A 15,710-nucleotide genomic window follows, 5' to 3' on the forward strand; every position below is an offset into this window, starting at 1 on the left:
GATGAAGGGCTTTTGCCCGAAACGTCGATTTTGCTGAAGCTCCTCGGATGCTGCCTGAACTGCTGTGCTCTTCCAGCACCATTGATCCAGAGGATAAGGGGTAACCTATAGCTGTGTTTTATTTGAGCTCCCAGAGGACATTCAACCAGATACTTTAACAAAAGGTCAAGTCATAAGAGCCCATGGTGGTATATAGAGGTTGCATATTGGCATGGATAGAGAATTGGCTAATGGGCAGGAAAGTGAATGGGCATAAGGAGTTCTTTTTCAGAGGGCAAACTGGGACTGACCATTCAGGTTCCACAGTGATTAGTGCTGAGACTGCAACTTCTTACCATGCATATTAATGGAGGAAGTACTGTCGTCAAAGATGACACAAAAAGGCGGCAGGTCAAATTGCAAGGGATACAAACAGTTCACACGATATTAATAAGTAATGCAAATGTGCAAACAATTGGAAATGAAATAGAATGTGGGAAAACGTGAAACTGTTCATTTTGGAAGGGAGAATTACAAAATATTAAATATTTTGAGTTAAGATAAACTAGGGGACACAAGGGAACACAAAGGGACTTGGCGGTACTCGTGCATGAGAAAGCTTGCACACAGGTGCAACAGGTAATCAATAAAATATCCTTTATTGTCACACATACTCAAGTACAGAAATACAGGAGTACAGTGAAAAGTTTTACAACTTTTGTTGTTATCTCTTAAGGCGCCATCTTAGGTACAAGTACCTAGGTACAAATCTTAAGACACAAAAGAGGAATAAAAAGTAGTTGCATTATGTTACAGTGTTTTAAGAATAAGTTAAAAGTAAGACATAGTTAAAGGATTGACATTGCAATCAGATAGGAAAAACATCATTACATTGCAGCAGCTCAACGCAGGGACTTCCGTACATGGTCTGACTGCCTGCGCCAGACCCCAGATCAATAATCGAGCCCACTCTGCTCCAAGCCTCCAGTACACAACGTAGCGGCTCTCAGCTGCTTCAAGATAAGTTCCAAGATTGCTTCCCCATTGCCAGCCTCCACCAAGAGCTCACTCCCCACGCTGGACGCTGCTCCAGGACTGCTTCTTCACACCGGCCGCTGCTGAGGAAGGCTAATGGAATGTTGACCCTTATTTCAAGGTAGTTGAGGTATAAAATAGGGAAGTCTTACTGTAAATGTTCAAGGTGATGGTGAGACCGTATCTGGAGTATTGAGAGTAGTCTTGGCCCCTTTAACTAAGGAAAGATTTCATTGAAGACAGTTCAGAGAAGGTTCACTATGTTCTGAAGTTGAAGGCGTGTACTGTACCTTTAAGAGAGAGTGAACTGAACTGAAAGCTTTCAAGCACCTGTGTCACGTGACTAGATAGCAGTCTTAGAGTGTAGTGGAAAATTGAAAATATGTAACATTTGGCTGTGAAATGGATACCTGAGTTGATTGCTGTTTTGACAAAAAAAATAAGCACTACCGCACTTAGGTGGTAGTGTGGGGGTTAAAAAAAAATAAAAAATTAAAAGGCAGGTATTTTGAAAATCAGATAGAGCAACTGCCATTGAGAGAGACCCAAGAGATTAGGAAACACTCTCTATCATAGGTACCTTTTCATATGTAACATATTTGCCGTAAAAAGAAAGATGACCCAGGGAGATCCTCAGCCAGAAGAAGAAAGCCACTGTAGACAACAACCGCTGTATGGTTTTGAAATTAAGTTGATGTAATTTTTAATAAGTGTTTTATTGGAGCAGTATATTGTTATAGAGTTCATAGAGTCATAGAGATGTACAGCATGGAAACAGAGCCTTCGGTCCAACCCGTCCACACCAACCAGATATCCCAACCCATTCTAGTCCCCCCTGCCAGCACCCGGCCCATATCCCTCCAAACCCTTCCTATTCATATACCCATCCAAATTCCTCTTAAATGTTGCAATTGTACCAGCCTCCACTACATCGTCTGGCAGCTTATTCCATACACGTACCACCCTCTGCGTGAAAATTGAAGGCAGGTAATAAGCAATTAAGAGAAAGGGGAGCTGAGAGTTGTGGATAGTTGTTTAATGTTCACCTTTAGAGTTCACAAATAAATTGATATTATTTTCTTTAAATAGTGGAACTTAGGAGTTCCCTCTCACCCATATTTTAACAGATTATGAGGCGAGGTAAGCTTTTTGGGTGTTTGGTTTAATTAATGGAAGGGTTCACTGCCATGTCATATCAACTAGGATGATCCCTGCTGTGGAGGCATTATCTTAAGAGCAAAGGCTAAACAGGTTGGGACCCTACTCATTGGAATTTAGAAGAATGAGAGGTGATCTCATTGAAACATATAGGATTTTTAAGGGGCTTGACAGAGTAAATGCTGAGAAATATTTCCCCCATGGCACTGTCTCAGACCAGAAGGCATAGTTCCAGAATAAGGGACTGACAATTTAAGATTGAGATGAGGAAGACATCTCTCAGAGGGTTGAGTGTCTTTGGAACTCCTTGCCACAGAGAGCTGTTGGGGCAGAGTCCTTATGTATATTTATGGCTGAAATAGATTCTTGATCAATTGGGAAATCAAGACTTACAGGGAAAAGGCAGGAAAGTGGACACGAGGAATGTCAGATCAGCCATGATCCTATTGAATTGGTAGGCACAAGATGATCTACTCCGGTTCATATTTCTTATGGTTTTGTGGTAATGAGTGGTAACTTGACCAGGTTACTAATTTGAGGCATGGATATAGTGGATAATTGTCTTTTTTCCCAGGGTGGAAACATCTAGGGGGCACACGTTTAAGCTATGAGGGGGAAAGTTTAATGGAGCTGTGTAAGGAAAGTATTTTTTCACAAAGAGGATGGCAGGTGCCTAGAATGTGCTGCCAGGGAAGGCAGGAATAGTTAAGAAAGCCAAGTTGAAGAGGTATTTAGACATACATATTAACAGGCAGCGCACAGAGGGCATACAGATTTGATTTTATTGTCATGCTTTGCTTATGAGCAGTACAGGCAGATCATAGTAAGCAAGGACATACAGATCATAGAGTGGAAAAAATACTTAGAGGCATTCAGGTTACATTACACAGGGTGTGCACTAGGCAAGATCAACATTAGCAAGATCAGCATTATTTGAAGTTAAAGAGTCCATTCATCAGTCTAGTAACAGCCAGAAAGAAGCTGTTCTTGAACCTGCTGGTGCATGTTCAAGCTTCTGTATCTTTTGCCTGATGGAAGAGGTTGTAGGAGAGTATTACTAGGGTGCAATGGATCTTTGATGTTGGCAGCTTTACCGCAACAACGAGCCATGTAAATGGAGACCATGGATAGAAGGTTGGCTTCTGCAATGGTCTGGGCTGTGCACACAACTTTCTGTAGTTTTTTTATGTCCTGGGCAGAGCAGTTGCCATAAAGGGTGTTATGCATCTGGACAGTATACTTTCAATGGTGTATCTGTAGAAGTTGGTGAGGGTCCTTATGGACATGCCAAATTTCCTGAGCTGCCTGAAGAAGAGGCGTTGTGCCTCCCTGACCATTGTATCTATGTGGAAAGTCCAGGACAGGTTGTTGGTTATTGTCACTCCTAGGAACTTGGACACTCTCTGCTCTCTCAAACTCAGCTCCATTGATGTAGATGGGTGTGTATTCTCCTCCCTTGCTTCTGAAGTCAATGATCAGTTCTTTAGTTTTGCTCACATTGAGAGAATTGTTCTTACTGCACGATGTCACCAAGCCCTCTATCTCCTTTCAGACTCCTTGTTAGATATCCATCCTATCACTGGTATCATCAGCACATTTGTAGATGGTGTTGTTTAGAATTTGGCAACACAGTTGTGGGTGTACATGCAGGCAGGTAGGATTAGTTTAGAAATGCATCATGTTCACTGCAGATATAGTGGGGTGAAGGGCCTGTTTCTGTGCTGTACTGTTCTATGTAGGTATATCAGGACAAAGGCAGGATGAATCAGCACTTAGCAAGGGAGGGCAACCTGGCATGTGAACTAGAATGATATCAAAGAGGATTCCCTTGAGCTGCATATGAGCATCTAAAATAGGAGCAGGCTATTCAGCTGCTTGAGCCTGCTCCACCATTTAATCTGGTCATAGCTATCTGTATTTCAAATTCCACTTCCGTCTTTGCGCCAAAAAGCCCCTGGTCCACTGCCTGATAAGAATCCATCCACTCGATCTTAATAATATTTAATGACCTGCCTGATGACAAACTATTTTCCCTTATCTCCTTCCTAAAAGGACAACCTCTAATTTTAACACACTGTCCCTTATGTCTAGACTAACCATCACAAGACACATTTCCATGTGCACCTTGTCAAAACCTTTCAGTATCTGATACAATCAAGCCACCTCTCAATCGTCTAAACTCTAGAAACAAGCTCAGCCTCTCCAACCTATTCTCATAAGATAACCCTTTCATTCAAGTTTCAATCAAGTAAACCTGTGACAGACCTACTCCTTTAACAAGGTTATGCTGTCCTTGGCTGTTTTTAAAGAAGATCTTGAATAACACAGACTCTGAAAAATCTGAGGGTCGAAGGGCTATAGGGCCGATTTGTTTATAGCTAACAGATATTGCCTCAGGCAGAAGGCTTTCAAGTTTAAAATTTGTACATTGAAAGGGGAGTTGCCAGTTCTCCCAGCTGTTTTTCTCTGGTTTGGTTTTGTTTTTAACAGCAGTATGGAAAAAAGCTGCTGGACCTAAAGAAGCAGGTCCAGGCTGGTATACTCTCTCTCTCTCTACCTTCTACCCTGTAAGACACGGTGTTTGTTTTTACCTTTGGCGCCAAAAGGGTGTTTATGGGGATTGTTGCAAGTATTTGGAACATCGTTAAGTTGGGATGACCTGTTGGGTTTTTGGAGAGGTTAAGTTATTTGGTATTCTATTTTCTGTTGTTTGTGTTTCATTTAGTAATCTTGTAAATAAATTCTGTTTTGTTTAAAACTAGGTGGTTTGACCAGCTGATTCTCTCCTGGAATATTCATTTTACACCTGCTTAAAACAACTAACAAAGTTAAGGTCTGGGCTACCTTCTTGAAATGTTTTGACGGGGCTGGCCTGATCCATAACAAACTGCATCTGAACCACCTCCAATGTATTAATATTCTTAATTAAGGAGTTCACACCTATACACAGTATCTGAGATAGGATCTGACCAAGACCTTGTGTAACTGAAGTATGACATACTTATTACGTTCAGTCCCTCTCATAGTGAAGGAGAGCATCCTATTAGCTTTCTTTATTAAATGTTGTATCGACCAAACAACTTTTCGACTCACGTACTTGAACACCTAAATTCTGAACTTGAAAGTTGTGCCACCATTCCTAATGAAATAATATTGATTTTCATTCTTCCTGCCAAAGTGAATAACTCCACCTACCAGATACCTACCCACCCACTATACCATGCCTTTGCTCTCTTCTCTCGATCATTGATAGAAATTGTAGACCCCTGTGAGACTTGCCACATCCTGCCACTCAGACACATATATCAATACTGATGAAAGGTCCCGAAACATTAACTTTTATTTCTCTTTACAGATGCTGCCAGACCTGCTGAGCTTTACAGCAGCTTCTGTTTCTGTTCATCAATGCTGTGTTCTGCAGCTCAGCCAATCCTCTATCTATGCTAATGTTAACCCACCCTCCCATCCACTTTTATTTCCCATCACAATCTTTGATGTGTCACTTCATCAAATGCCTGTAGAAATCCAAGCAAAGTACTGCTGTGGCCCCCCTTTACCCACAGTGCATGGTATTCCTTTGGAGAACTCTATCAAATGGATTAAATATAATTTCCTTCAATGAAAACTTGCTGACTTTTCCTAAAAGCTTTTATGATTTTCAAAGTGAGCAGCTATGATCTCTGAATGATGAAAATGTAACACCCTCCCCATGACAGACATCAAGCGTCCTATCATTTCCTGTTTTCTGCCTCTCTCTCTCTCTTGAGTAGAAGGGTTATGTTTGCTACAATCTAGTCCATTGTAACCTTTCCTGAATTTTAGAAATTTCACCTTGTTAAGACTACTACCTCATTAACAATCAGTTTTAATATATTTGGATGAAGTCCATCTGGACTCAAAGACCTATCACAGCCCATAGTTTGCTTACTATAATCACAAGGTAAGTGATAATTTCATTGTCTTTCCCTTTCTTTCACCTCTTGATTTACAGCTATAATGGGAATGTTTTTGTAGCCTCTAAAGTGAGGACAGAGGCAGAAATTTTGATCATTTTAACCACCATTTCTTTATTATCAACTCCCCATTCTCACTCGTGGACCAACACACTTTAATCTTTTTTAAAATACCTTTACCTCTCACTATGTTTTTACAATTCTAGCTTCCTTTCATACACTCATGCCTTGCTCCTGATTAACCTTTTAGTCAAATCAAAGTAAAATACCGCAGATGCTGGAAAATGTGAACAACAGAAAATGCTGGAGAAATGCAGGGTATGTGATGGCATTTTCTCTGAAACAATAACAAATGGCTGGAGAAACTCAGGTCTTGCAGCATCTGTGACAAGGAAAGAGTTAATGCTTCAAGTCCAGAGATTCTTCATCAGAATAAAGCTTTAATAGCTGCCTGGGAGATTTAAGTGTTAGCAGGATATATCATAGAGTCTTAGAGTTGCTCTGGGAATACTGCTGTGTAGTCTAACATGGAGACTTCATCTTCTGAAAACTTCTTCTTAATTAGTTTTAGAGGAGATATGGTTCTCAGGGATAACAAGCTCTGGGAAAACAAGTAGCCATGTCCATGATGAGGATTTTCTGACAGCCAGTCATAGAGGCAGAGTCAATTTGCCTGCATTTGGTCCATGTCCCTCTAAACATTTCCTATTCATGTATATCCAATTTTTTTTTTAAAGTGTTGTAATCACCTTTGCCACTTCTTCTGGCAGCTCCTTCATATATGCACCATCCTCTGTATGAAAAAGGTTGCCCCTTGGGTCTCTTTTAAATCTTCCTGAAGAAGGGCTTATGCCCGAAACGTCAATTCTCCTGTTCCTTGGATGCTGCCTGACCTGCTGCGCTTTTCCAGCAACACATTTTCAGCTCTTTTAAATCTGTCTCCTTTTACTTTAAATTTATGTCCCCTAGTTTTGGACTCTCCCTACCTGGGGGAAAAACCTTGGCTATTCAACCTATCTATGACCCCTCGTGATTTATAAACTTCTATAATGTTACCCCTCGGCCTCCTCCGCTCCAGGAAGAAAAGATCCGGCCTCTCCTTATCATTCAAGCCCTCCAGTCTCAGTAACATCCTCAAATCCTTTTTGCACCCTTTCCAGTATAATAACATCCTTCCTATAGCAAGGCGATCAGAATTCTACGCAGTACTCTAAATGTGGCCTTACCAAAGTCTTGTACAACTGTAACATTATGTCCCAACTCTTGTACTCAATGTTTTGACTGGAGAAGTCCCAAACACCTTCTTCACAACCCTGTCTGTGATGTCACATTCAAGGAACTATGTACCCACGCCCCCAGGTGACTCTGTTCAACACCATTCTCCAGTTATCAATAACGGAGAGACCAGCCCTAGTTTTCCTTACCAAAATACAACATCTCACATTTTTGTTTAATTTAAACGCCATCGGCCATTCCTTGACACAGTTCATCACAATCATGTTGTACTGCGATAACCTTCTTCATTGTCCACTCTACCACCAATTTTGGTGTCATCTACAAACGTCTTAACCATGCCTCATATATACTCCTCAAAATTGTTTGTATAAATGACAAAAAAAAAAGTGGACACAGCATCAATCCTTGCAGTACACCACTGGTCACAGGCCTCCAGTCTGAACAACACTATGTCTCCTACTGTCAAGCAAATTCCCTATCTAATTGGCTAGCTGTCCCTGCATCCAATGTGATCTAACCTTACTAACCCTTTTGTTTTGGCTGAGGTCCCACACAGTTCTTGTTGAATGGTTCCCTAAATGCTGGCACAGGAATAATGTGCAGGTTTTATTGCATGTTTGGACCTTTCCAGGATCTGACGTTGGTAGGTTATGCAAAGCCTTGCTATAACCTTGAGGTGGTATGGCCAGTAAAAACGTTGGCTGATGCAGGCTTGGGATTTTGCATATACTGGCTTGACAGCCATCAGAAGTTAGTGAGTGAGTTCCAACATCTGTCTACAGTACCTCGGTGTCATCACATCCTGGTAGATCACTGTCCACTTGTTTCCAGGTCTGTGATGAGATCATTATTTTTAATACAGCAACATTGTGACTGCTTCTGCCTCAGCTTCAATGTGAGTTGTGTTTCCTCAGTCAGATTGTTGGGCTGCTATCAAGGAAGCTGTATTCATTGCCTCCTTGGGATCTTCACAGATGCCCCAAAAAAATGTTTCAGATAATCACCTGAGGGTCTTCTATTTGCGCTGCCACCTCAGCCTCTGCTGCTTGAGATTATCTGGCCATGAACCTTGTGACCATGGTCAGATAATGCCAGGTAGTTTCTCCTACAGCTGTTTGGTCTGCTTGATCTCAATAGGCTTCTCGGAGTCTGGGGATGCTATTATCTTTGCTCCATTTCCAAGGAACAGATCAATCACATCCAGATGAAAATGGGAGATGATACTCACAGTCACTTGTACTTAGGCAAGTTTGCACTCAAGCTACACCCAGTAAAGGGAAATTTTTAATTCATTCATGGAATGTGGTAATTTGTGGTTGATCCAGCTACGTGCTGAAGCTTTGGGCAGCTGCCGCCAAGGCGTAGTGGGGAAAGACCACTGTGTAAGGTCCTTGTGCCAAAGAATAGCAGGGGCCCACTCAGTAATTATGCTCAGCTGACACCTCAGCTAAATGCCTAGAGGCTAGATGGTTAACATACAGAATTGTAAATATCAATGACTCAATCTGTTCTCTGAATGTAAAGACAGTATATATCTGAATGGCATTATCAACTGTACAGGTACCAAAGGTTTCTATGGGTAAAGTATATTTTTGAAATCAAAAAATGCCTGTCCCCAGTTGGCCTTGAGATGGTGTTGGTGAATTGTCTTCTTGAATTACTGCAGTCCATATGCTGTAGGGTGACCCACGATGCCCTTAAGAAGAGAATTCCAGGATTTTGACCCAGCGACGGTTAAGGAACAGTGATAATTCTAAATAAGAGTAGCGAGTGGCTTCAAGGGAAACTTGCAGGGTAATGGTGTTCCTATGTATCTGCTGTCCATGTCCTTCTCAAAGGAAGTGGTTGTGGGTTTGAATGTGCTGTCAAACAGCCTTGGTGAAATTCTGTAGTGCATCTCGTAGATGGTGTACACACTGATGGTAGATGCATCTGCAAAGGTAGTAGGGTGACTGGATGTTTGTGGATATAGTGCCAAAGTGGGCTGCTTTGTTCTGGATGGTGTCAAACTTCTTAAATGTTGTTGGAGCTGCACTCATCCAGGCACATGGGAATATTCGATCACACTCCTGACTTGTGCTTTGTAGATGGTGGACAGGCTTTAGAGAGTCAGGAAGCAAGTTACTTACTGCTGTCTTCCTAACTTCTGACCTGCTCTTGTAGGAGGTCTTCTGCTCTTGTGGTCACTGTATGAATGAGGTGAGGGTTCTCAATTTGTTACAATTCTGGATGGTATAACCACAAATAGTTATGGCCTTGGAATGAGGACAGATGAACTGACTTCCTTCTTTTTTAAATTCAACCTCTCCCTCAGATGTTTAAAAATTCTCCTTGTTCATAATGCAGGCAAGTTATCTCGCATTGAAGCAACTTGACCAAAATAAACTGCACATGCACAAAGCATGGCACACTAAAACACAAGTGATTGTTCTGATCAGAAGTGGAGCCAAAAATCATTTCCAGTGAGCATCACTTTATTTATATAGTTGGTTTGCTGCCAAATTTTAACCATCTTAACAACATAAAAATGTAACAGAACTCAAAGACCAGATCCTCTATTGCACAGGTCACTGAAAAGTATCCAGGGTCAATATAGGATTTGATGTGCTTCAATGCTATTAATTATCCACAATTGTCCAATACTGTTAGCACAACAAACCTCAAAACACTAGCATGCACTTGTAAATAAAGAAACATGTTCAAACAAGCAGCAAATTATGGAAAAACTCATGATCAGTTAACATGTATATTATTAAGACAGGTAAGTGGATATTTCAGCACCATCAAGAAGCGGTTTCTGAAAACGTAATGCTCTTTCCATAGTTGCTCCACTGAATATTTCCAAATTTTCTATTTCTTGTGCATTGGTATTGTATTGGGAACTATGGAATAAAGCATAGGGTAGAAAATGAAACACAAGTATGTAATTTATTTTATTGGTAGTGTTTTAAACGCAGCAATACAATGAGGCCATCAGAATGTTATTGTTTACAAAATAAATAATAGATCGTATTTATTGGCATTGAAACAGAATCCAAGTGGGATGGTCATGTAGGTTATTATATTGATCCCCAGCTCAAACAAGGATTTTGATCGACAGTAATTTTCCAAAATTAATAGTAATACAAAATTTAAAAGGTGTTTAATATCTTTAGAATTATTAGCTTTATCAGTAGGTACTTGCAGTGACAGCACTGTACACATCTTAGTGAATATAAATAGCCCGACACATCTTTTATTGATAGAATGCAAATGACATGGAAATTTTGAGAAGTATATGGTGCTAATACATTAGTATATAGGTTAGAATCCCATTAAATATATGAACCTTTTTACTAACAGTTAATAACCATGAAATATCATTCAACTGCCTGTAAAACAAAAGATGCTACCTGCATACAAAATGCATATCAAGTTATTTAAGTTAATGTATCAGTAACAATTATAGATTATCAGGATTCATTCACATCCTGTACTGAAATATCTTCCTTTCATCTGTTAGCGCCCCCTCCCCCCAGCAAAGAATATGATACTTAAAGAAAATTCTACAAGTTTGTCATAATTTCTGCACTAAGAAGGGAGCTCCACATTTTATAATAAAGACTGAAAACCTGATTCATTTCTGATGCAAGAATTATCACTTATTTGTTATGACCAAAGAACTCCATTTTCAGTGCAGTTTTAACAATTATATATTACTGTAGTTTGCTTGTAGGCATTTCAAAACCTAATTCACTCTTTCACAATAATGCATCAGAACATTTAGTAAATTTTGCACAGTCATGATTAGTGTTTCTAAATAATTAATGCACATGTTACATCATAACAAAATAGCCCAAACACGAGATAAATACCAGCCAAGATGGAGTTTTTGTTATTTTTCTATTTTGGGAATATCAAAAATCAAAGTTCGGGAACTTGTACGCTTATGTGCAAGAACATCCATGCTGTGTTGCTAGTGTTAAATAATTGATTTTCTAGAGAAGTTTGCATTGAATTGGAAACTAAATATCACAGTCAACTTAAATTGCTGGAAGCCAGATATACAAAATTAAAAGTTTTCTGAAGAGCCTTAATTCTCTGCCATTCTATTTTCATTCTGTATCCTAAATTTACTAGTTGAATTATATTTACTGAAGGTTCAATAAGTAGTTAAAAATCTGTTTATGTATTTCTAATTAAACAATTCACTAATGACATCTCTCTCACTCTCGAGTACTTCATTAAAGTTTGCTTCTGTTTGCCGTTATGTTCTACATGCTCAATTTACACTGAACCAGTGCACATTAATTTTTTTTTCCCTCAGGCACTAGAATAAAGAGTAAATTGGCATGTTAACATTTGTTTTACAATATATGCTAGATATTAGGCTGAATTATTTTGTGTAATTTGGGTTGAAATTTTCAGTGACTAAAAAATATTTTACAAGAACCAAAGAGAAGCACTTTAAAGTTCTGGTTCAGTTTGGTTCACAAAATGGCCATTTTATGGAAATGCCTGATCAGCGTTCCTCATGGCATTATTATAGTTCATTATTGGGTTCACAGAAAAATCAAAATGTATTTATTAGCTTGTAAAGAACAGAATGAATTGGTCCATCAGGTTTGTATTTTTTAAAAAATCCCTTATAACCTTCTGAATCAGGTCAATGGATACTAAAGAAAAGTACTGCCTAATATTAAAGTTGATTCAGGAATGGAAGTAATGCAGTTTGTATAATTTCAATGGGAGATATTAAAAATCTAATTGCCTCAAATAATTAATGAAGAGGCTGTGACTGATTGAGAAGAAAGGTCACAATCTCCCAACTAAAATTGTTATTGAAGCCCATTAGTCTGAATGATTGCAACCAATTAAATTATTATTAATAAAGTATTTTTTAAAAATCAGTGAAAGTTGTGGGTGTTGCAGTTCTTGACTGATTCAATGACCAAGATGTATGAAAAATAACTTTAACAATCTTGGTTATGATCCAAAGTATTGATATTTCAAAGTGGTTTTACCATAATAAAAACACAAATGATCCAATAATTGTAATTATTCCATGGCACTTGCACAAGTGTAATCCAGTGCAAATAACACAAGTGAAATTGTGATAGGCTGAATTAAGCAATTTTCAGCATATTAGCATATATTCTGAATTTTAACTAGATCAGCAGAGATTTTTGTATTATTCTAGAATATAGTAACCATTTTCCTGAAAGAAATTGTTATGAGATGCATTGATAGAAGAACCGGCTTTCTTAAAATACAGCTTCATTTGGCAATACTTCAAGGCTCAGTAATTTTTCAAAATTTGTGAAGCTTTTCACAAAGCTCTACTAGAAAACAATTAACAGTCTCAAATCTCCCATTACTCAGAAATTGTGATTTCTAACACAAGATGCTCATTTTAAGATAGAGTCAAGGGTGGTATTTTTAAAATAAATTACCAATCCATATAGCTAGAAATACAAAATTCCAGGTGTTACACATCAAAACTTTCCGAACCTGAAACTTTTCATCACATAAAGTAATATATCACAGAATTGTGCATTTGCATCCCTAATTGAACATATTGTTAGATGTGCATGTAAATTAGTTAACAGAGTGTCAGAAAAAAGAGCTTTTCAGCTTTGGCCTAAGTATCTATTTTTTAAATATACAAATAATATTATGCCAGCATTAGATGTCAATTATTTCCATGAAGAGCTATTACAGGCTTTAGCAAAGAACGTGAAAATGGTGCTTGACACCTCGTTACTTTTCAGACAATATTAGTTATTAATGCGACTGTGCAATACTTGAGAAATACTCTAGAATGTCCTGGATGGTGAATTCCATAGTAATTCCAGAGCCAGGATAACAACGAGCTATCAGACCCTCAAAGTGCTTGTATTGACGAATGAACTCATCCTGCATGGAATGCCACATAACCTTCAAGGAAAAATAAATGTCATTAACAAAAACCTGTTTAATCCATTTCCAAATTCTTTGGCTTGGATAGAAAATCAGACATTAAATTTGAAAATCTTATTAATTTGAACCCTCAATGTTTAAACTCAATCAGAAGGAACTCTTTTCTTATTCTCCTTATGCCATTGGTTCCAACATGGACCACAAACAGATCATCCCATTCTTCTTCAGTAGGCAACAGAACCTTTAAAACTTCTGAAACAAAAACAGAAGTTGCTGGAAAGGCTCAGCAGGGCTGGTAGCTTTGGTGCAGAGAAATCAAAGTTAAAGTTTCAGGTCCAATGACCCTTCCTCAGAACACCTCACTTGAAAACATATTGCTACTTGCCACCAGATCAAAGCCTTCAGATTCCTATCTAAAAATATTATACAAGTACCTTCATTGTATGGATGAGAAAGAGTTTCAGGAAAGTAGCTCAGTAAGGCCCACTTCCAGGAATACATTTTTTTTAAAAAGCACAAGTTGAAGCAGAATTAACTTTACATATTCAATGGATACTCACCTGCAGCAAGTTTTCTTCCTCACAGAGATGCTTGTCCACTTTTTTGTACAGGTTGTCCAGTCCTTTTTTCACTTCCTTTCCAGGATATTCTTTAATGACTTTTCGTAGCTCTTGCTTGTTGAATGCTAGCTGATAGCTCACTTCCTCTTCCCTGATGCCCTGTGCCACACGAGCTTCAATTCCCTCAAAGAAATGCTGTATTCACAAGAAAATAGTTAATGGTGACATCAAAGCAACGTCGTAGTTCACTTAATGATCCATGAAAATTTGCCATGACAAACTTAACTTACAGCAAATACAATTTCAGGAAATACACGACAACAAACTGTAGCACTATCATTAGGCTGGTAACCAACTCGTGTTTTCTGGGCTAGTATTTTAGTTGTGATTTGCTCACCTAGAATTTGCTTATAAGAATAAAATTGTTTTTCAATAATTTATTTTAATCCCAGCAAGATTTCAAACACTTCTATATAAAAACTGTTTTTGTATTTTAGACTCTGTTTTCCAGCGATTGTAAATTTAATAAATATTCCAACATTATGAAAACTGCACAAATACAAAATTTAAAAATCAAACTTCAGTTTCTTAAATCATTTTGAGCAACAGAATTTTGTAAAATTACTTCAAAAAATGTTTGTGTAGTTATTTACATCCTTACCTGATTTGAATAACTGTGCCATTGCAACAATGTTAGAAATTGAAACTGCTTTGTGTAATGAACACACAGATTTTCTTTAAAAATCAATTGTACATTATTTCAAATACTGCTCTCCAAAAAAAAACAATGTATTTAGTAATTTTGTCATTACATTTTTAAAAAAGTATACGATTTGATTTCTACCAACACATACCACTTAATATAGTTATTGTAACTTTGTTAACATATCTTTGTTAACATAAGTTAATACTGTTATTTCCACATTTGGAGTTATCAATAGTTTGCTAATGCTCCTGCATTAATGATTAATTTTCCACTATATAGCAAGCTTTTTCATAACCCAAAAGATAGTGCACATTCCTTAAGACTGAAAATCCCATACAATTGACATTTTCAGTATTCCTTTTAAAATGTGCCACGCGGAATAGAAAAAAAATTCAGTATAGGTTATTAAATAGGATTGGATCAGTCCAGGATTAATGTTCGAACAACATTCCTTCTTTTGTTCTCCAAAAATCTCATGATCTCAAGAAGAACTCTTAGCAACTTCAGAGTAAGGGCAAACATGAAGCTTTGTATGAGAGTGGAATAAAAAAACTCACATTAAGTTTCTCAAGAGGTTGTCCCAAAGAGTATATCACATAAAATTGCAAATGCTCTGTATATTTCTGTTTGGCTTCTCTCCTTTCCATTTCAAGGCATGCAATTTTCAGACGAGAGAGCGTTGAGAAAATGTGGTGAAAGTTTTCCATCATCACAACATCTCTTGGTGTCTTCTGACTTTCATTAGCGACTTTTTCCACTGAGAATGGAATATATAATAAATTATGTAAAAAAAGCTATCACAAATACAGATACCAAATCAATGCATTCAGTTCACTTTTTAACAGCCTCTCACCATTGTTGTAAACAGCCCGAATTAGTTTGGTGTAAGCCTTGTCGAGGTCCCCCCTACGTTCAGCAATTTTGAAGATGGACTCTGCTAGTTCTGCAAATTCTTCAAACCCACTAACAAATGGTAGAATTCCAACTTTACTCTTCTTTGATATCTTAACTTCTTCCATCTGTTTAATTTGATTCAACTGAAAGAACATACAAATGACAAATTATTCAAAACTATCTATTTACAGACCTGAAATCTGGGCATTAACCTAAAGACAAAACCGTTTCAAATTATTTATAACATTCATCAACAAAAGTCCTCTTATACACTTAAATGGCCAGATCAGA

General features: G+C 38.1%; 1 protein-coding gene across 11 annotated transcripts in view; it reads right to left on the reverse strand.

Moving 5' to 3' along the window:
* Positions 1-9,814: 9,814 nt before the first annotated feature.
* Positions 9,815-15,710, reverse strand: part of exoc1 (exocyst complex component 1) — a 64,323-nt gene continuing 58,427 nt past the window's right edge. For all 11 annotated transcript variants that reach the window (XM_043690604.1, XM_043690595.1, XM_043690624.1 and 8 more), the window contains 4 exons: positions 15,379-15,562; positions 15,083-15,282; positions 13,820-14,014; positions 9,815-13,277 (listed from right to left, as the gene is read on the reverse strand). In XM_043690604.1, the coding sequence (XP_043546539.1) occupies positions 13,125-13,277; positions 13,820-14,014; positions 15,083-15,282; positions 15,379-15,562 (732 nt within the window). In that variant the 3' untranslated portion in view covers positions 9,815-13,124. The remainder of the gene's footprint in view (positions 13,278-13,819; positions 14,015-15,082; positions 15,283-15,378; positions 15,563-15,710) is intronic.

Source organism: Chiloscyllium plagiosum, chromosome 1, assembly GCF_004010195.1.
Source record: "Chiloscyllium plagiosum isolate BGI_BamShark_2017 chromosome 1, ASM401019v2, whole genome shotgun sequence".
NCBI lineage: Eukaryota > Metazoa > Chordata > Chondrichthyes > Orectolobiformes > Hemiscylliidae > Chiloscyllium > Chiloscyllium plagiosum.